At 35.4% G+C, this 23,224-nt stretch overlaps 1 protein-coding gene and 2 long non-coding RNA genes across 3 annotated transcripts; all 3 read left to right on the top strand.

Moving 5' to 3' along the window:
* Window positions 1–2,331: 2,331 nt before the first annotated feature.
* Window positions 2,332–3,956, top strand: LOC147839620 (uncharacterized). The gene is made up of 2 exons (XM_087292959.1): window positions 2,332–2,898; window positions 3,531–3,956. The coding sequence occupies exons 1-2, from the start codon at window positions 2,407–2,409 to the stop codon at window positions 3,570–3,572; spliced, it is 534 nt and encodes a 177-aa protein (XP_087149085.1). The 5' UTR covers window positions 2,332–2,406; the 3' UTR covers window positions 3,573–3,956.
* Window positions 3,957–4,674: 718 nt separating this feature from the next.
* Window positions 4,675–13,074, top strand: LOC147832706 (uncharacterized). Its single transcript, XR_015514643.1, has 3 exons — window positions 4,675–4,735; window positions 11,290–12,012; window positions 12,645–13,074. It is a non-coding gene; the product is annotated as an uncharacterized LOC147832706 (long non-coding RNA).
* Window positions 13,075–21,161: 8,087 nt separating this feature from the next.
* LOC147832705 (uncharacterized) lies at window positions 21,162–22,830 on the top strand. Its single transcript, XR_015514650.1, has 2 exons — window positions 21,162–21,719; window positions 22,355–22,830. It is a non-coding gene; the product is annotated as an uncharacterized LOC147832705 (long non-coding RNA).
* Window positions 22,831–23,224: the final 394 nt, after the last annotated feature.

Below are 23,224 nucleotides of genomic sequence, written 5' to 3'. Positions count from 1 at the left end.
GCAAAATCACTTTAGACATTTTAGACAGTATCAACTCCTAGAAATAACAATAGAAACAGTTGCTTCCAGTCCTCAGCCATCAGTTCCACTCAAGGTCTCCATGACCTCTGACCTAGTTTGGTGGCTCCTGAAAATAGTTATAAAGAGACAGGCAAATGCACTGAACATTCTTATATTAAGCAATGTGTTAACTTATTCATTAATTAAAATCAATCCACAGTTAAATACTGAGAAACAGGATGATGAAAAGGATAAACGTTGGTCCATGATAAGATGGACTGGAAAGCAGAAATCCGAATCCTTCAATGTGGTATAGGGGAATTGATTAACTAAATTGGCAATAGTGTGTGTGAATGAGTTTGTATGGGTGTTTCCCAGTACTGGATTGCAGCTGGAAGAGCATCCGCTGTGTAAAACATATGCTGGAATAATTGGTGGTTCATTCCGCTGTGGCGACCACTGCAATAGAGACTAAGCTGAAGGAAAATGATTGAACAATGAGCAATTCTCTTTTAAAATTCTCTTTAAACTTCATCCCCGATTCCTGTCTGCTTCAGGTAATACTCAATAATCACGAGATCATGTTAAAATAGTTTAAACATTGCTTTCAAAGAACGTTAAGTAAGGGTTTGTGCTGAACATGTTGTATTTAAATTGTACTTTCATTTTTGTTCATTCCTCAAACAACATCTGTTCTTGTTGGCGTGGGTTTCCTCCGGGTGCTCCGGTTTCCCCCACAGCCCAAAGACATGCGGTACAGGTGTATTGGGTAGGCTAAATTGTGTGTGTGAATGTGTGTGTTTTCCAGAGATGGGTTGCGGCTGGAAGGGCATCTGCTGCTTAAAAACTTGCTGGATAAGTTGGCGGTTCATTCCGCTGTGGCGACCGCGAATTATTAAAGGGACTAAGCTGACAAGAAAATTAATAAATGAATGTTTCATGTTTCACGTTCTTATAGTTACTGTACTACCAAAATCACTCTGCATATATTTTTCAAACAAAATTCTCCATAAAATTTGCGAAACAATGTCTGCAGATTCTGTCTGGCCCTGCTCAATAGTAATTCAGATTGTATAAAGTGTGTGCTCAGTGAATGACTTGTACCTGCAGTCATTTGGCCATGAGCTTTAGGTTTTGTTTTACGCTGTACACACACACCTCATCATTTCCCGCAGATCAGATGTGATTCTGCTCTTCTCTGAAATCTTGTGTGCAGACACTCCTATGTACGCTATGTCAGTGTTTACTTGTGAATGCACCACAAGTCATGTTGTACAACTTGTTTTCTTCACCCTTAAATACCTCTTTTGCGCAATATCTTGCACACTTTTGTTCAGTCTCATGTAAAAGCACTTGTATAGTCTGTCTTAGGTTATGCGTATAGTTAAGTATCTATAGTATATGTGTAGATTAGATTATACTAGCTTTTACATCCAGTATTGTGTTCTTGGTTCTTGGAGACGTGACATTTCATTCCACACATGTGTAACGGAGGCCAGCTAGTGTGTGCTGTGCAGGTAAACCTCACTCCTCTGACCTCTAAAGGTGCTCTAGCGACAGACACTAGAGGCCATGGTCTAGCCTCCTTGGTAATGAAACAGAATGGAGCAGAGTAGTGATGTTGGGATGGAATAGGAAAAATGAAAATAAGAAAATAGTAAACCTATGTATAATAAAAATGATGTATAAAAATGAGAACATTTTGAGTGAACTGCACAAATTTCTAACGGACAAAGCATGTCAAGTTTTTAAAGAAATGAACTGGAAAATACCACAGTTTTAATGTTTTGAATATGAAATGATCTTTTAATGTCTGTTTTATTATGATTTACTGTATAAGATTGTAATTGAAATTATTTCAATAAAAAAAAAAGAAAAAAAAAAGGGTAGAGCACCTGACTCCCATGCGGAAGGTCGCCGGTTCGATACCAGCTCGGAGCGGGTTGGGTGGCGTAGGACCGGCGGGGTTACACATGTAGTGAAATTACAGTAAAGCTCTTGAATTGAAGATCATGAACTCTACATGCTTCATGAGTTTTGATTTATTTGACTCCAGAATAAACTATAGTATTTGATGAGCTGCAGTTCAAGGCACAATTTAAAATACTCTGAAATGCGGATACTGTAGTTTACACGATATGTATGCTAATTGAATTTGATTTGGCTTGTGTTAAGGTAGTTTGTATGATCTAGTGGACAAACCAGTCTGGAGGTTTTCATCTTGGCACTGAATCAAATATGTGCCGACTGAACAATAGTTTCCATCAGTTCAGTATTTGGCTTGCACAATCACCAGGGTATATAAGGATGAGGTGCTGCTACGAGCAGGTTAACACCTCGTGGTGAAATCTCATCCTTACAAACCCTAAGAAACTTTCCAACTATCACAGAGCAGTACTGACTAAAATGGCAGGACCAGCAACAGAAGTTGAAATCCCTGCAGCAGCAGAAGGTGAAGTGGTCAGAGACATGTATGGAGAAGATGACCCAAAGACAAAAACCCACAGAGACATGCAGCTCAACAACAACCCAAATGTTCTTTTCAGAATTTATCGTGAAGATTCACTGCATATCCTGCTCTTTAGACCCACGGCTAACATCTTTTGGAGAAGACTACTTCAAGAGGAATATCAAGACATCACCTTCCAACACACTGTTGAAGAGCCCATTGGGCATACGATGAATCTCTCTGGTAATAGGGAGGAATTAGAAAGATTCTGTGACAACTTTAGGAACAATCTGCAGCGTGCTAATAATGCTGAAAATGAAATGGTAGGGAACAATCTGGAGGATGCCAATCTGGAGAATGCTAATAATAATAACCATGATAATGAAATTGAAGAACTGCAACAAAGGATACGGGAACTTGAATTAGAAAACACACAACTTCGACAGCAGGTACAGCAAAACATTTATTACAATCACTTTCTTTCAAACCCCCATATCTTGTGTATTAAAGTGGTTCAAAATGTCATTATCAAATCTTTGGCATATCTGTTTTCCTGTTTGTTTATTTTAAGGCAGATTTAAATCCGTTTTATAAGGGGTTTAAACACAGTTGTGTGTCAGCAGTCAGTGTGTGAATATATCCAGCCTCTAATGGTAAACATGAATGAATTGTATTTGTTCTAATCAGACTTGATGAATGAAACACTTTGATTGACATTCTCCCTTTGTACGTGTCATCAGAGGGGAAAAGCCCCGCCCACTAGTGCCCATCTCTCCCTCATTAGCATAAACAGCCCTGAGTGAGAAGCAGCCGTCTGTCCGTTAGCCATTAGAGTTAATACACCTGACCTAATTAAAATAATGTCAGTGACATTCACAGAGAACATTACTCTTGTTGTAAATCTGTAACATGAGTCAAAAGCTCTCTGTATGACTATGCTGATTGTGTGCATGTTTTTATCATCATCTAAAAATATCTGTTCTGTTTTTCCAACAACTGATTTATTGTTTTTCTAAAATGAAAACACATGTACAATGACTATACAGTAACATCACATCTTTATTTTTGCCTTTTTGCACAGAGAGATGAAAACCTACAAAGACCTCCTGATGATTCCGAGTGATCCATCCTAGTGATTCTGTGAAACTGTCGGGAATTATACTGCATTAAGTTTAATCATCAGTCCTCTTATTGTTGAGAATTAATAAAGAACAGTTAACTAAACAGCCATAATTGTACAAATTTAAGCTGATTTATTGAATGTTAACATTATAATATAACATCTCTCTCTCTCTCTGTCTCTCTCTCTCTCTCTCTCTGTCTCTCTCTCTCTTAGTTTGGGAACTTTAATTTGTGGTTTTTTGTCAGTGATTAAACTTTCTTTTGGGTTAAGCAAAAAATCAATAAGCAATTTATGCCACTAGAAAAGTACAAGTTGATTTTTATGTGTAACATTTGATTGTATAATATTTTTAAAAATTGTATTAAAGGCTTGTTGGAAATTCAATTCTCCCTCTGTCTCTCTCTACACACACACAGCTGTCACACTTTTTATTACTCCATTTTAAACAATAAATGTATGTTTTCTGACACGATTATGAAGCAACAGTGAAGCAAAATACTTGTGAAAAAATGTTTTAATCTAACTGTGTAAGAGAATCATCTCTTGCTCTCTTAGTACACATACACCATATTTATACACATATATAAGTTGATCTTGTTTGATTTTTTTTTTTGAAAATATTGATGTTGTTAAATACAAATATGTATACATTTATATTGTTTTTGTGAAATAAATAAAACAATTCATTCCAATGCGCTTACTGCGAAAATGGTCAAGTAGTAGGATATGGCTAGTGTGTTCCTGGTCAAATCTTGCGGATTAGAACTCATCATAAAAAGTTAAATCAGTGGAAACTAATGTATAAATAACCATATTCACGTTTTAAAGCCGACATGGCAGACTGTTGTATGTCAACATGACTGTAATTGTTCTAATAATAATAATAATAATAATAATAATAATAATGATGATGATGATAGTAACTAGATAGTTTGGACAGTGGCTTAAGTTAGGCTTCTGAAAAAAAAGTACTTATTTGTTCAAAAATAATAATAATAATAAACCCCTATGAATAGTAACGACGCTGGCGTCGACGCTTCAAGAAAGTGTCCAATCATCTTGAATTTACAGTAATTAATATTCATGAGCGACGCCCCCTCCCACCCAAACAAGAAGCGCGTTTCACGAGCTCGCTGCTACACCGTCCCCTTGCTCGAATACATGTAAGTCTTTTTATTTCATTTATTAGAAATTCTAAAAAATTAGAAACAACAGCTATGACACACATTCAATTGTGGACATGCACATGCAGTTAAAATTCGTCAAACGTTTATCGTGTCGTCAGAAATGAGCTCCGCTTTGTTTGTGTGGACTGTTAATGTCAGTGTATATTTATTAGCTGTGTACAGTTGAACACTCTGTTCCGTGTTTTTCCTCCAGGAAGAAAGACTTTTGTTTCACTGAAAGTGAGATGAGTATTTCTTCGCTGAAATCAAAAGCTGCTTTTACTCTAGCCGAAATAAAACAAATAATGCTTTCTTCAGTGGAAAAAAATATTATCAGACATACTGTGAAAATTTCCTCGCTCTGTTAAACATAATTTGGGAACTATTTAAAAAAGAAAAGAAAATTAATAGGGGGCGAATAATTCTGATTTCAACTGTATATTTGGTCACTTTACAATAAGGTTTCATTAATGTATTTACTGATAATGAACAATACTTATACTTACTTGATCATATTCAGAAATAAACCTCAACCATTACGATATAAAATTAAGAGACCAGAATTAACTCTCCTCATTCTTCAGATTCTCGCTGTTCCTGTTTGCATAGTCTACTGTAAACGTGTAAAACAGCATTTTCAGGTTGTGATTAGTTTTACTTTCCTTAAACAACTTTCGTTTCTTAGTTAACAGCGAAGGGTGTTTAGTCATTCATTCATTTATTGTCTTTTGTTTCTTATAGTGAAGGGTGTTTAGTGCTTTAGGAATACAGTTGAAGTCAGAATTATTAGCCCTCCTAAATGGAGAGATTTTTTTTTCCAGCACATTTCTAAACACAATAGTGTTAATAACTCATCTCTAATAACTGATTTATTTTATCTTTGTCATGATGACAGTAAATAATATTAGACTAGATATTCTTCAAGACACTAGTATTCAGCTTAAAGTGACATTTAAAGGCTTAACTAGGGTAATTAGGTTAACTAGGCAGGTTAAAGTAATTAGGCAAGTTATTAAATAATGATGGTTTGTTCTGTAGACTATCGGGAAAAATATTACTTAAAGGGACTAATAAAATTGACCTTAAAATGCTTTTTAAAAAATCAAAAGCTGCTTTTACTCTAGCCGAAATAAAACAAATAATGCTTTCTTCAGTGGAAAAAAATATGATCAGACATAATGTGAAAATGTCCTTGCTCTGTTAAACATCATTTGGGAAATACAGTTGAAGTCAGAATTATTAGCCCCCTTGAATTATTAGACCGCTTGTTTATTTTTTCCCCAATTTCTGTTTAACAGAGAGCAGATTTTTTCAACACATTTCTAAACATAATAGTTTTAATAACTCATCTCTAATAATGGATTTATTTTACCTTTACCATCATTACTGTAAATAATATTTTAATAGATATTCTTCAAGACACTTCTATACAGCTTAAAGTGTCATTTAAAGGCTTCACTAGGTTAATTAGGGTAACTAGGCAGGTTAGGGTAATTAGGCAAGTTATTGTATAATGATGGTTTGTTCTGTAGACTATTGAAAAAATATACAGCTTAAAGGGGCTAATAATATTGTCCCTAAAATGCTGTTTAAAAATGTAAAAACTGCTTTTATTCTAGCCAAAATAAAACAAAAAAATCTTCAAGACACTTCTATACAGCTTAAAGTGACATTTAAAGGCTTAACTAGGCTAATTAGGTTAACTAGGCAGGTTAAAGTAATTAGGCAAGTTATTAAATAATGATGGTTTGTTTTGTAGACCGGGAAAAATATTGTTTAAAGGGACTAATAAAATTGACCTTAAAATGCTTTTTAAAAATCAAAAGCTGCTTTTACTCTAGCCGAAATAAAACAAATAATGCTTTCTTCAGTGGAAAAAAATATTATCAGACATACTGTGAAAATTTCCTCGCTCTGTTAAACATCATTTGGGAAATATTTAAAAAAGAAAAGAAAATTAATAGGGGGCGAATAATTCTGACTTCAACTGTATATTTGGTCACTTTACAATAAGGTTTCATTAATGTATTTACTGATAATGAACAATACTTATACTTACTTGATCATATTCAGAAATAAACCTCAACCATTACGATATAAAATTAAGAGACCAGAATTAACTTCCATCATTCTTCAGATTCTCGCTGTTCCTGTTTGCATAGTCTACTGTAAACGTGTAAAACAGCATTTTCAGGGTGTGATCAGTTTTTATTTCCATAAACAACTTTCGTTTTCTAGTCAACAGTGAAGGGTGTTTAGTCATTCATTATTTATTGTCTTTCGTTTCTTAGTCAACAGTGAAGGGTGTTTAGTCATTCATTCATTTATTGTCTTTCGTTTCTTAGTCAACAGTGAAGGGTGTTTAGTCATTCATTCATACATTTATTTTCTTTTCAGCTTAGTCCCTTTATTAATCCAAGGTCGCCACACCGGAATGAACCGCCAACTTATTCAGCACATTTTTATACAGCGGATGCTCTTTCAGCCGCAACCCATCTCTGGGAAACATCCACACACACTCATTCACTTTCAAACACTACGGACAATTTAGCCTATATCCAATTCACCTGTACCGCATGTGTTTGGACTGTGGGGGAAACCGGAGCACCCGGAGGAAACCCACGCGAAGGCAGGGAGAACCTGCAAACTCCACACAGAAACACCAACTAACCCAACTGAGGCTCGAACCAGCGACCTTCTTGTTGTGAGGTGACAGCACTACCTACTGCACCACTGCATCGCCTGAAGGGCGTTTAGTGCTTTAGGAATACAGTTGAAGTCAGAATTATTAGCCCTCCTGAATTATTAGCCCCCTGTATATTTCTGTCTAATGAAGAGATGTTTTCAACACAATTCTAATCAAATTAGTGTTAATAACTCATCTCTAATAACTAATTTATTTTATCTTTGCCATGATGACAGTAAATAATATTAGACTAGATATTCTTCAAGACCTTCTATACAGCTTAAAGTGACATTTAAATGCTTAACCAGGTTTATTAGGTTAAGGCAGGTTAGGGTAATTAGTTAAGTCATTGCATAACAGTGGTTTGCTCAGTAGACAATCGAGAAAAAATATACAGCTTAAAGGGGCTAATAATCATGACCCTAAAATGGCTTATAAAAAAATTAAAAACTGCTTTTATTCTTGCCGAAATAAAACCAATAAGACTTATATTAATATATATTAACAATATTAATATGTCGTGACATGCAGTGATTATTAACAAGGGGCCGTGCGCACTAGGGGCCCCTGCGAGGGGGGAGAAAAAAAGACAATTTCGGAGTGTCTTTTTAGGCTAATTGCAAATAGCGCATCTAGTTGGACTAAGCTATTCAGGCTTTACGCCCATCGATGCCTGATTGATAGAGACAAGATGAGTAAAGAGCAGTGAAATAATACAGCTGCAGTGGCGCACCTTGTTAGGCACACGGCATCATCTTTTGACGCGATTAATCATAACATCGGTTTGAATCCACCATCAGTTGAACTCGTGCTACTTTTTTTTCTCCCCATTACATATCAGATTGGAAATATATTTATATTTAACAGGAAAAACATTTTTTTTAAATAATGCAAATGTGATATAAAGTCACAAGTGTCTCGTGGGTATTTAATAAAGTTTAGCCTTATTATAGGCGCCTACCGCGCCTCCCTCTCTTCAAAAACTATATTGCTCAGACAACTGTATTTCCTCTGAGCAAAAAAATCGCGATCACATATTAATTTTATTATTATATTTAAATTGCCTTTCTTTCTTTAACTAAACAGAATGCTGTAATTGGTCAAGTGCGGAAACGTCAGTTTTGTAATAACCCGCACTAAACTGAGCGGACTTTAGTGTAACAATATATCTGTCATAGATCAAAAAGTGGACAAGTGGATTTAGCAAACGCGAGAGAAAGAGGAGAGGAGGCATCTTTATTGAGGCATTTTCCATACACACCATCTTTAAACAGACCCGTGATCAGGAGAATGAGGGTACAAAAGAAGACGTTATGGTAACTTTAAATGATGAGTAGCTAGCATTAACCAGTCCTAACCTGATTGGTTAAAACACAGATAGACTAGGAACATTTCCACGTGGGGTTTGTGCGTATATTCTGAACAATATCTTAAGCATAAACGTCAGACATCCCTTAGACTGATTAGAGCTGACTCCAGACCTGTGAAACGGATCAACAATCCGATAGAACACACACACTTAAAGTATAATCTGTTTCTTATCCAAGGCTGAGTGTACTGTCAGCCGTCTTTATCGAAACTGGTTAAAAACTGATATAATCTACATTCAGGCAGTTATATTCTTACTACACAAAGTCTATCTTGAATAAAAAGTAGAATCGCTTTAAAAGATTTAACCGTAAAACTACAGCAAAATCACTTTAGACATTTTAGACAGTATTAACTCCTAGAAATAACAATAGAAACAGTTGCTTCCAGTCCTCAGCCATCAGTTCCACTCAAGGTCTCCATGACCTCTGACCTAGTTTGGTGGCTCCTGAAAATAGTTATAAAGAGACAGGCAAATGCACTGAACATTCTTATATTAAGCAATGTGTTAACTTATTCATTAATTAAAATCAATCCACAGTTAAATACTGAGAAACAGGATGATGAAAAGGATAAACGTTGGTCCATGATAAGATGGACTGGAAAGCAGAAATCCGAATCCTTCAATGTGGTATAGGGGAATTGATTAACTAAATTGGCAATAGTGTGTGTGAATGAGTTTGTATGGGTGTTTCCCAGTACTGGATTGCAGCTGGAAGAGCATCCGCTGTGTAAAACATATGCTGGAATAATTGTTGGTTCATTCCGCTGTGGCGACCACTGAAATAGAGACTAAGCTGAAGGAAAATGAATGAACAATGAGCAATTCTCTTTTAAAATTCTCTTTAAACTTCGTCCCCGATTCCTGTCTGCTTTGGGTAATACTCAATAATCACGAGATCATGTTAAAATAGTTTAAACATTGCTTTCAAAGAACGTTAAGTAAGGGTTTGTGCTGAACATGTTGTATTTAAATTGTACTTTCATTTTTGTTCATTCCTCAAACAACATCTGTTCTTGTTGGCGTGGGTTTCCTCCGGGTGCTCCGGTTTCCCCCACAGCCCAAAGACATGCGGTACAGGTGAATTTGGTAGGCTAAATTGTGTGTGAATGTGTGTGTTTCCCAGAGATGGGTTGCGGCTGGAAGGGCATCTGCTGCTTAAAAACTTGCTGGATAAGTTGGCGGTTCATTCCGCTGTGGCGACCCCGAATTAATAAAGGGACTAAGCCGACAAGAAAATTAATAAATTAATGTTTCGTGTTTCATGTTCTTATAGTTACTGTACTCCCAAAATCACTCTGCATATATTTCTCAAACAAAATTCTCCATAAAATTTGCGAAACAATGTCTGCAGATTCTGTCTGGCCCTGCTCAATAGTAGTTCAGATTGTATAAAGTGTGTGCTCAGTGAATGACTTGTACCTGCAGTCATTTGGCCATGAGCTTTAGGTTTTGTTTTACGCTGTACATACACACCTCATCATTTCCCGCAGATCAGATGTGATTCTGCTCTTCTCTGAAATCTTGTGTGCAGACACTCCTATGTACGCTATGTCAGTGTTTACTTGTGAATGCACCACAAGTCATGTTGTACTACTTGTTTTCTTCACCCTTAAATACCTCTTTTGCGCAATATCTTGCACACTATTGTTCAGTCTCATGTAAAAGCACTTGTATAGTCTGTCTTAGGTTATGCGTATAGTTAAGTATCTATAGTATATGTGTAGATTAGATTATACTAGCTTTTACATCCAGTATTGTGTTCTTGGTTCTTGGAGACGTGACATTTCATTCCACACATGTGTAACGGAGGCCAGCTAGTGTGTGCTGTGCAGGTAAACCTCACTCCTCTGACCTCTAAAGGTGCTCTAGCGACAGACACTAGAGGCCATGGTCTAGCCTCCTTGGTAATGAAACAGAATGGAGCAGAGTAGTGATGTTGGGATGGAATAGGAAAAATGAAAATAAGAAAATAGTAAACCTATGGATAATAAAAATGATGTATAAAAATGAGAACATTTTGAGTGAACTGCACAAATTTCTAACGGACAAAGCATGTCAAGTTTTTAAAGAAATGAACTGGAAAATACCACAGTTTTAATGTTTTGAATACGAAATGATCTTTTAATGTCTGTTTTGTTATGATTTACTGTATAAGATTGTAATTGAAATTATTTCAATAAAAAAAAAAGAAAAAAAAAGGGGTTGAGCACCCGACTCCCATGCGGAAGGTCGCCGGTTCGATACCAGCTCGGAGCGGGTTGGGTGGCGTAGGACCGGCGGGGTTACACACGTAGTGAAATTACAGTAAAGCTCAATTTGACTTGAAGATGATGAACTCTACATGCTTCACGGGTTTTGTTTTATTTGACTCCAGAATAAACTAATGTATTTGATGAGCTGCAGTTCAAGGCACAATTTAAAATACTCTGAAATGCGGATACTGTAGTTTACACAATATGTATGCTAAATGAATTTGATTTGGCTTGTGTTAAGGTAGTTTGTATGATCTAGTGGACAAACCAGTCTGGAGGTTTTCATCTTGGCGCTGAATCAAATATGTGCCGACTGAACAATAGTTTTCATCGTTTCAGTATTTGGCTTGCACAATCACCAGGGTATATAAGGATGAGGTGCTGCTACGAGCAGGTTAACACCTCGTGGTGAAATCTCGTCCTTACAAACCCTAAGAAACTTTCCAACTATCACAGAGCAGTACTGACTAAAATGGCAAGACCAGCAACAGAAGTTGAAATCCCTGCAGCAGTGGAAGGTGAAGTGGTCAGAGACATGTATGGAGAAAATGACCCAAAGACAAAAACCCACAGAGACATGCAGCTCAACAACAACCCAAATGTTCTTTTCAGAATTTATCGTGAAGGTTTACTGCATATCCTGCTCTTTAGACCCACGGCTAACATCTTTTGGAGAAGACTACTTCAAGAGGAATATCAAGACATCACCTTCCAACACACTGTTGAAGAGCCCATTGGGCATACGATGAATCTCTCTGGTAATAGGGAGGAATTAGAAAGATTCTGTGACAACTTTAGGAACAATCTGCAGCGTGCTAATAATGCTGAAAATGAAATGGTAGGGAACAATCTGGAGGATGCCAATCTGGAGAATGCTAATAATAATAACCATGATAATGAAATTGAAGAACTGCAACAAAGGATACGGGAACTTGAATTAGAAAACACACAACTTCGACAGCAGGTACAGCAAAACATTTATTACAATCACTTTCTTTCAAACCCCCATATCTTGTGTATTAAAGTGGTTCAAATTGTCATTATCAAATCTTTGGCATATCTGTTTTCCTGTTTGTTTATTTTAAGGCAGATTTTAATCCGTTTTATAAGGGGTTTAAACACAGTTGTGTGTCAGCAGTCAGTGTGTGAATATATCCAGCCTCTAATGGTAAACATGAATGAATTGTATTTGTTCTAATCAGACTTGATGAATGAAACACTTTGATTGACATTCTCCCTTTGTACGTGTCATCAGAGGGGAAAAGCCCCGCCCACTAGTGCCCATCTCTCCCTCATTAGCATAAACAGCCCTGAGTGAGAAGCAGCCGTCTGTCCATTAACCATTAGAGTTAATACACCTGACCTAATTAAAATAATGTCAGTGACATTCACAGAGAACATTACTCTTGTTGTAAATCTGTAACATGAGTCAAAAGCTCTCTGTATGACTATGCTGATTGTGTGCATGTTTTTATCATCATCTAAAAATATCTGTTCTGTTTTTCCAACAACTGATTTATTGTTTTTCTAAAATGAAAACACATGTGCAATGACTATACAGTAACATCACATCTTTATTTTTGCCTTTTTGCACAGAGAGATGAAAACCTACAAAGACCTCCTGATGATTCCGAGTGATCCATCCTAGTGATTCTGTGAAACTGTCGGGAATTATACTGCATTAAGTTTAATCATCAGTCCTCTTATTGTTGAGAATTAATAAAGAACAGTTAACTAAACAGCCATGAATGTACAAAATCAAGCTGATTTATTGAATGTTAACATTATAATATAACATCTCTCTCTCTCTCTCTCTCTCTCTCTGTCTCTCTCTCTCTCTGTCTCTCTCTCTCAGTTTGGGAACTTTAATTTGTGGTTTTTTGTCAGTGATTAAACTTTCTTTTGGGTTAAGCAAAAAATCAATAAGCAATTTGTGACACTAGAAAAGTACAAGTTGATTTTTATGTGTAACATTTGATTGTATAATATTTTTAAAAATTGTATTAAAGGCTTGTTGGAAATTCAATTCTCCCTCTCTCTCTCTCTACACACACACAGCTGTCACACTTTTTATTACTCCATTTTAAACAATAAATGTATGTTTTCTGACACGATTATGAAGCAACAGTGAAGCAAAATACTTGTGAAAAAAATGTTTTAATCTAACTGTGTAAGAGAATCATCTCTTACTCTCTTAGTACACATACACCATATTTATACACATATATAAGTTGATCTTGTTTGATTTTTTTTTGAAAATTTTGATGTTGTTAAATACAAATATGTATACATTTATATTGTTTTTGTGAAATAAATAAAACAATTCATTCCAATGCGCTTACTGCGAAAATGGTCAAGTAGTAGGATATGGCTAGTGTGTTCCTGGTCAAATCATGCGGATTAGAACTCATCATAAAAAGTTAAATCAGTGGAAACTAATGTATAAATAACCATATTCACGTTTTAAAGCCGACATGGCAGACTGTTGTATGTCAACATGACTGTAATTGTTCTAATAATAATAATAATAATAATAATAATAATAATGATGATGATGATAGTAACTAGATATTTTGGACAGTGGCTTAAGTTAGGCTTCTGAAAAAAAAGTACTTATTTGTTCAAAAATAATAATAATAATAAACCCCTATGAATAGTAACGACGCTGGCGTCGACGCTTCAAGAAAGTGTCCAATCATCTTGAATTTACAGTAATTAATATTCATGAGCGACGCCCCCTCCCACCCAAACAAGAAGCGCGTTTCACGAGCTCGCTGCTACACCGTCCCCTTGCTCGAATACATGTAAGTCTTTTTATTTCATTTATTAGAAATTCTAAAAAATAAGAAAAACAACAGCTATGACACACATTCAATTGTGGACATGCACATGCAGTTAAAATTCGTCAAACGTTTATCGTGTCGTCAGAAATGAGCTCCGCTTTGTTTGTGTGGACTGTTAATGTCAGTGTGTATTTATTAGCTGTGTACAGTTGAACACTCTGTTCCGTGTTTTTCCTCCAGGAAGAAAGACTTTTGTTTCACTGAAAGTGAGATGAGTATTTCTTCGCTGAAATCAAAAGCTGCTTTTACTCTAGCCGAAATAAAACAAATAATGCTTTCTTCAGTGGAAAAAAATATTATCAGTCACACTGTGAAAATTTCCTCGCTCTGTTAAACATCATTTGGGAAATATTTAAAAAAGAAAAGAAAATTAATAGGGGGCGAATAATTCTGATTTCAACTGTATATTTGGTCACTTTACAATAAGGTTTCATTAATGTATTTACTGATAATGAACAATACTTATACTTACTTGATCATATTCAGAAATAAACCTCAACCATTACGATATAAAATTAAGAGAACAGAATTAACTCTCCTCATTCTTCAGATTCTCGCTGTTCCTGTTTGCATAGTCTACTGTAAACGTGTAAAACAGCATTTTCAGGTTGTGATTAGTTTTACTTTCCTTAAACAACTTTCGTTTCTTAGTTAATAGTGAAGGGTGTTTAGTCATTCATTCATTTATTGTCTTTTGTTTCTTATAGTGAAGGGTGTTTAGTGCTTTAGGAATACAGTTGAAGTCAGAATTATTAGCCTTCCTAAATGGAGAGATTTTTTTTTCCTGCACATTTCTAATAATAATAGTTTTAATAACTCATCTCTAATAACTGATTTATTTTATCTTTGTCATGATGACAGTAAATAATATTAGACTAGATATTCTTCAAGACACTAGTATTCAGCTTAAAGTGACATTTAAAGGCTTCACTAGGGTAATTAGGTTAACTAGGCAGGTTAAAGTAATTAGGCAAGTTATTAAATAATGATGGTTTGTTTTGTAGACTATCGGGAAAAATATTGTTTAAAGGGACTAATAAAATTGACCTTAAAATGCTTTTTAAAAAATCAAAAGCTGCTTTTACTCTAGCCGAAATAAAACAAATAAGGCTTTATTCAGTGGAAAAAAATATGATCAGACATACTGTGAAAATTTACTTGCTCCGTTAAACATCATTTGGGAAATACAGTTGAAGTCAGAATTATTAGCCCCCTTGAATTATTAGACCGCTTGTTTATTTTTTCCCCAATTTCTGTTTAACAGAGAGCAGATTTTTTTCAACACATTTCTAAACATAATAGTTTTAATAACTCATCTCTAATAATGGATTTATTTTACCTTTACCATCATGACTGTAAATAATATTTTACTAGATATTCTTCAAGACACTTCTATACAGCTTAAAGTCACATTTAAAGGCTTCACTATGTTAATTAGGTTAACTAGGCAGGTTAGGGTAATTAGGCAAGTTATTGTATAATGATGGTTTGTTCTGTAGACTATTGAAAAAATATACAGCTTAAAGGGGCTAATAATATTGTCCCTAAAATGCTGTTTAAAAAATGTAAAAACTGCTTTTATTCTAGCCAAAATAAAACAAAAAATTCTTCAAGACACTTCTATACAGCTTAAAGTGACATTTAAAGGCTTAACTAGGCTAATTAGGTTAACTAGGCAGGTTAAAGTAATTAGGCAAGTTATTAAATAATGATGGTTTGTTTTGTAGACTATCGGGAAAAATATTGTTTAAAGGGACTAATAAAATTGACCTTAAAATGCTTTTTAAAAATCAAAAGCTGCTTTTACTCTAGCCGAAATAAAACAAATAATGCTTTTTTCAGTGGAAAAAAATATTAGCAGACATACTGTGAAAATTTCCTCGCTCTGTTAAACATCATTTGGGAAATATTTAAAAAAGAAAAGAAAATTAATAGGGGGCGAACAATTCTGATTTCAACTGTATATTTGGTCACTTTACAATAAGGTTTCATTAATGTATTTACTGATAATGAACAATACTTATACTTACTTGATCATATTCAGAAATAAACCTCAACCATTACAATATAAAATTAAGAGAACAGAATTAACTCTCCTCATTCTTCAGATTCTCGCTGTTCCTGTTTGCATAGTCTACTGTAAACATGTAAAACAGCATTTTCAGGGTGTGATCAGTTTTACTTTCCATAAACAGCTTTCGTTTTCTAGTCAACAGTGAAGGGTGTTTAGTCATTCATTCATACGTTTATTTTCTTTTCAGCTTAGTCCCTTTATTAATCCAAGGTCGCCACACCGGAATGAACCACCAACTTATTCAGCACATTTTTATACAGCGGATGCTCTTTCAGCCGCAACCCATCTCTGGGAAACATCCACACACACTCATTCACTTTCAAACACTACGGACAATTTAGCCTATATCCAATTCATCTGTACCGCATGTGTTTGGACTGTGGGGGAAACCGGAGCACCCGGAGGAAACCCACGCGAAGGCAGGGAGAACCTGCAAACTCCACACAGAAACACCAACTAACCCAACTGAGGCTCGAACCAGCGACCTTCTTGTTGTGAGGTGACAGCACTACCTACTGCACCACTGCATCGCCTGAAGGGCGTTTAGTGCTTTAGGAATACAGTTGAAGTCAGAATTATTAGCCCTCCTGAATTATTAGCCCCCTGTATATTTCTGTCTAATGAAGAGATGTTTTCAACACAATTCTAATCAAATTAGTGTTAATAACTCATCTCTAATAACTAATTTATTTTATCTTTGCCATGATGACAGTAAATAATATCAGACTAGATATTCTTCAAGACCTTCTATACAGCTTAAAGTGACATTTAAATGCTTAACCAGGTTTATTAGGTTAAGGCAGGTTAGGCTAATTAGTTAAGTCATTGCATAACAGTGGTTTGCTCAGTAGACAATCGAGAAAAAATATACAGCTTAAAGGGGCTAATAATCATGTCCTTAAAATGGCTTATAAAAAAATTAAAAACTGCTTTTATTCTTGCCGAAATAAAACCAATAAGACTTTCTCCAGAAGAAACAATATTAATATGTCGTGACATGCAGTGATTATTAACAAGGTCATAGTCAGATATGTTTAACATAAACAAGAGTGAGGTAGTAAATGTATCTAACATTGTTACTTTTGACCCAGGCGTGTTACTTTTGTCCCTATTGACTGTGTCAAAAGTAACAATGTGCAGTTGATGTTTTTTTTTTTTGTTTGTTTGGTTTTTTTTAACATTTTTATTGTTTCAGAAAAATGTGATACATTCATACTGTATTAGTAACCAAATACCAATCAAAGAACTCCCGCCCCATCCCGACGTTCAAATAAATATATATATTTTAAAAAGAATAGAATAAAAAAATGCATTCTCATGCGAGGAAAGAAATACATAAACAAATAAATAGACAATAAAGATTAACTAAAATAAGATAAAATAATAATAAAAATAAAAAGGGCAATTTTGTTAAAAATTAAAAAAAAAAAAAAAAAAAAATATATATATATATATATATATATATATATATGTATATATGTATATATATATATATATATATATATATATATATATATATATATATATATATATATATATATATGTATATATATGTATATGTATATATATATATATATATATATATATATATATATATATATATATATATATATATATATATATATATATGTTTTATTTGACTCCAGAATAAACTAATGTATTTGATGAGCTGCAGTTCAAGGCACAATTTAAAATACTCTGAAATGCGGATACTGTAGTTTACACGATATGCAGGGCCGGATTAACCAATGGGCCTTATGGGCACAGGCCCAGGGGCCCGTGCGCACTAGGGGCCCCTGCGAGGGGGGAGAAAAAAAGACAATTTCGGAGTGTCTTTTTAGGCTAATTGCAAATAGCGCATCTAGTTGGACTAAGCTATTCAGGCTTTACGCCCATCGATGCCTGATTGATAGAGACAAGATGAGTAAAGAGCAGTGAAATAATACAGCTGCAGTGGCGCACCTTGTTAGGCACACGGCATCATCTTTTGACGCGATTAATCATAACATCGGTTTGAATCCACCATCAGTTGAACTCGTGCTACTTTTTTTTCTCCCCATTACATATCAGATTGGAAATATATTTATATTTAACAGGAAAAACATTTTTTTTAAATAATGCAAATGTGATATAAAGTCACAAGTGTCTCGTGGGTATTTAATAAAGTTTAGCCTTATTATAGGCGCCTACCGCGCCTCCCTCTCTTCAAAAACTATATTGCTCAGACAACTGTATTTCCTCTGAGCAAAAAAATCGCGATCACATATTAATTTTATTATTATATTTAAATTGCCTTTCTTTCTTTAACTAAACAGAATGCTGTAATTGGTCAAGTGCGGAAACGTCAGTTTTGTAATAACCCGCACTAAACTGAGCGGACTTTAGTGTAACAATATATCTGTCATAGATCAAAAAGTGGACAAGTGGATTTAGCAAACGCGAGAGAAAGAGGAGAGGAGGCATCTTTATTGAGGCATTTTCCATACACACCATCTTTAAACAGACCCGTGATCAGGAGAATGAGGGTACAGAAGAAGACGTTATGGTAACTTTAAATGATGAGTAGCTAGCATTAACCAGTCCTAACCTGATTGGTTAAAACACAGATAGACTAGGAACATTTCCACGTGGGGTTTGTGCGTATATTCTGAACAATATCTTAAGCATAAACGTCAGACATCCCTTAGACTGATTAGAGCTGACTCCAGACCTGTGAAACGGATCAACAATCCGATAGAACACACACACTTAAAGTATAATCTGTTTCTTATCCAAGGCTGAGTGTACTGTCAGCCGTCTTTATCGAAACTGGTTAAAAACTGATATAATCTACATTCAGGCAGTTATATTCTTACTACACAAAGTCTATCTTGAATAAAAAGTCGAATCACTTTAAAAGATTTAACCGTAAAACTATAGCAAAATCACTTTAGACATTTTAGACAGTATTAACTCCTAGAAATAACAATAGAAACAGCTGCTTCCAGTCCTCAGCCATCAGTTCCACTCAAGGTCTCCATGACCTCTGACCTAGTTTGCTGGCTCCTGAAAAAAAGGTATAAAGAGACAGGCAAATGCACTGAACATTCTTATATTAAGCAATGTGTTAACTTATTCATTCATTAAAATCAATTCACAGTTAAATACTGAGAAACAGGATGATGAAAAGGATAAATGTTGGTCCATGATAAGATGGACTGGAAGGCAGAAATCCGAATCCTTCAATGTGGTATAGGGGAATTGATTAACTAAATTGGCAATAGTGAGTGTGAATGAGTTTGTATGGGTGTTTCCCAGTACTGGATTGCAGCTGGAAGAGCATCCGCTGTGTAAAACATATGCTGGAATAATTGTTGGTTCATTCCGCTGTGGCGACCACTGCAATAGAGACTAAGCTGAAGGAAAATGAATGAACAATGAGCAATTCTCTTTTAAAATTCTCTTTAAACTTCATCCCCGATTCCTGTCTGCTTCGGGTAATACTCAATAATCACGAGATCATGTTAAAATAGTTTAAACATTGCTTTCAAAGAACGTTAAGTAAGGGTTTGTGCTGAACATGTTGTATTTAAATTGTACTTTCATTTTTGTTCATTCCTCAAACAACCTCTGTTCTTGTTGGCGTGGGTTTCCTCCGGGTGCTCCGGTTTCCCCCACAGCCCAAAGACATGCGGTACAGGTGAATTGGGTAGGCTAAATTGTGTGTGTGAATGTGTGTGTTTCCCAGAGATGGGTTGCGGCTGGAAGGGCATCTGCTACTTAAAAACTTACTGGATAAGTTGGCGGTTCATTCCGCTGTGGCGACCGCGAATTATTAAAGGGACTAAGCTGACAAGAAAATTAATAAATGAATGTTTCATGTTTCACGTTCTTATAGTTACTGTACTCCCAAAATCACTCTGCATATATTTTTCAAACAAAATTCTCCATAAAATTTGCGAAACAATGTCTGCAGATTCTGTCTGGCCCTGCTCAATAGTAGTTCAGATTGTATAAAGTGTGTGCTCAGTGAATGACTTGTACCTGCAGTCATTTGGCCATGAGCTTTAGGTTTTGTTTTACGCTGTACATACACACCTCATCATTTCCCGCAGTTCAGATGTGATTCTGCTCTTCTCTGAAATCTTGTGTGCAGACACTCCTATGTACGCTATGTCAGTGTTTACTTGTGAATGCACCACAAGTCATGTTGTACTACTTGTTTTCTTCACCCTTAAATACCTCTTTTGCGCAATATCTTGCACACTATTGTTCAGTCTCATGTAAAAGCACTTGTATAGTCTGTCTTAGGTTATGCGTATAGTTAAGTATCTATAGAAAATGTGTAGATTAGATTATACTAGCTTTTACATCCAGTTTTGTGTTCTTGGTTCTTGGAGACGTGACATTTCATTCCACACATGTGTAACGGAGGCCAGCTAGTAAGTGCTGTGCAGGTAAACCTCACTCCTCTGACCTCTAAAGGTGCTCTAGCGACAGACACTAGAGGCCATGGTCTAGCCTCCTTGGTAATGAAACAGAATGGAGCAGAGTAGTGATGTTGGGATGGAATAGGAAACATGAAAATAAGAAAATAGTAAACCTATGTATAATAAAAATGATGTATAAAAATGAGAACATTTTGAGTGAACTGCACAAATTTCTAACGGACAAAGCATGTCAAGTTTTTAAAGAAATGAACTGGAAAATACCACAGTTTTAATGTTTTGAATATGAAATGATCTTTTAATGTCTGTTTTATTATGATTTACTGTACAAGATTGTAATTGAAATTATTTCAATAAAAAAAAAAGAAAAAAAAAAGGGTAGAGCACCTGACTCCCATGCGGAAGGTCGCCGGTTCGATACCAGCTCGGAGCGGGTTGGGTGGCGTAGGACCGGCGGCTACATGCTTTACGGGTTTTGTTTTATTTGACTCCAGAATAAACTAATGTATTTGATGAGCTGCAGTTCAAGGCACAATTTAAAATACTCTGAAATGCGGATACTGTAGTTTACACGATATGTATGCTAAATGAATTTGATTTGGCTTGTGTTAAGGTAGTTTGTATGATCTAGTGGACAAACCAGTTTGGAGGTTTTCATCTTGGCACTGAATCAAATATGTGCCGACTGAACAATAGTTTCCATCGTTTTAGTATTTGGCTTGCACAATCACCAGGGTATATAAGGATGAGGTGCTGCTACGAGCAGGTTAACACCTCGTGGTGAAATCTCATCCTTACAAACCCTAGAAACTTTCCAACTATCACAGAGCAGTACTGACTAGAAATGGCAGGACCAGCAGTAGTCCCTGCAGGTATGGTCATAGACATGTATGGTGAAGGTGTACAAAGGACAAAAGCCCACAGAGAAGCACAGCTGATCCAAAACCAAGATGTTCTTTTCAAAATTTATTGTAACAATTTACTCCATGTCCTGCTCTTCCGACCCAAGAATGACTACTGGTGGATCAGACTACTTAAAGAGGACTATCATGGCATCTCTTCTCAGTGGACCTTCAAACACGCTGTTAAACTTCCCGCTCGGCATGCAATGAATCTCTCTGGTAATAGGAAGGTATTAGAAAGATTCTGTGACGACTTTTGGAACAATCTGCAGCTTGCTAATAATACTGGAAATGAAATGGTAGGGAACAATCTGGAGGATGCCAATCTGGAGAATGCTAATAATAATAACCATGATAATGAAATTGAAGAACTGCAACAAGGGATACAGGATCTTCAATTAGAAAACCTACAACTTTGACAACAGGTACAGCAAAACATTTATTACAATCACTTTCTTTCAAACCCCCATATCTTGTGTATTAAAGTGGTTCAAAATGTCATTATCAAATCTTTGGCATATCTGTTTTCCTGTTTGTTTATTTTAAGGCAGATTTTAATCCGTTTTATAAGGGGTTTAAACACAGTTGTGTGTCAGCAGTCAGTGTGTGAATATATCCAGCCTCTAATGGTAAACATGAATGAATTGTATTTGTTCTAATAAGACTTGGTTAAAACAGAAACACTTTGATTGACATTCTCCCTTTGTACGTGTCATCAGAGGGGAAAAGCCCCGCCCACTAGTGCCCATCTCTCCCTCATTAGCATAAACAGCCCTGAGTGAGAAGCAGCCGTCTGTCCGTTAGCCATTAGAGTTTACACACCTGACCTAATTAAAATAATGTCAGTGACATTCACAGAGAACATTACTCTTGTTGTAAATCTGTAACATGAGTCAAAAGCTCTCTGTATGACTATGCTGATTGTGTGCATGTTTTTTTCATCATCTAAAAATATCTGTCCTGTTTTTCCAACAACTGATTTATTGTTTTTCTAAAATGAAAACACATGTGCAATGACTATACAGTAACATCACATCTTTATTTTTGCCTTTTTGCACAGAGAGATGAAAACCTACAAAGACCTCCTGATGATTCCGAGTGATCCATCCTAGTGATTCTGTGAAACTGTCGGGAATTATACTGCATTAAGTTTAATCATCAGTCCTCTTATTGTTGAGAATTAATAAAGAACAGTTAACTAAACAGCCATGAATGTACAAAATCAAGCTGATTCATTGAATGTTAACATTATAATATAACATCTCTCTCTCTCTCTCTCTCTCTCTCTCTCTCTCTCTCTCTCTCTCTCTCTCTCTCTCTCTCTCTCTCTCTCTCTCTCTGTCTCTCTCTCTCTGTTTGGGAACTTTAATTTGTGTTTTTTTTGTCAGTGATTAAATTTTCAGATTAAACCTTTGGGTTAAGCAAAAAATCCATAAGCAATTTATGACACTAGAAAAGTACAAGTTGATTTTTATGTGTAACATTTGATTGTATGATATTTTTTAAAATTGTATTAAAGGCGTGTTGAAAATTCAATTCTCCCTCTGTCTCTCTCTCTCTACACACACACAGCTGTCACACTTTTTATTACTCTATTTTAAACAATAAATGTATGTTTTCTGACACGATTATGAAGCAACAGTGAAGCAAAACAGTTTAATCTAACTGTGTAAGAGAATCATCTCTTGCTCTCTTAGTACATATACACCATGTTTATACACATATATAAGTTGATCTTGTTTGAAATTTTTTTCAGAAAAATTTTGATGTTGTTTAATACAAATATGTATACATTTGTATTGTTTTTGTGAAAAAAATAAAAAAATTCATCCCACTGCGCTTACTGCAAAAATGGTCTAGTAGTAGGATATGGCTAGTGTGTTCCTGGTCAAATCATGCGGATTAGAACTCATCATAAAAAGTTAAATCA

The sequence above is a fragment of the Danio rerio genome, chromosome 18 (genome assembly GCF_052040795.2).
Source record: "Danio rerio strain M-AB ecotype USA chromosome 18, GRCz13ab, whole genome shotgun sequence".
NCBI classification, from domain to species: Eukaryota; Metazoa; Chordata; class Actinopteri; order Cypriniformes; family Danionidae; genus Danio; species Danio rerio.
The sequence above is the reverse complement of the archived record's forward strand: the minus strand, read 5'-3'. Positions and strand labels throughout refer to the sequence as shown.

What these genes read in the sequence shown, in the direction of transcription:
- LOC147839620 (XM_087292959.1), top strand. Translation starts at nt 2,407, where the DNA reads ATGGCAGGACCAGCAACAGAAGTTGAAATCCCTGCAGCAGCAGAAGGT. An exon ending in ACACACAACTTCGACAGCAG is followed by an intron (nt 2,899 to 3,530) that starts GTACAGCAAAAC and finishes CTTTTTGCACAG; the next exon opens with AGAGATGAAAACCTACAAAG.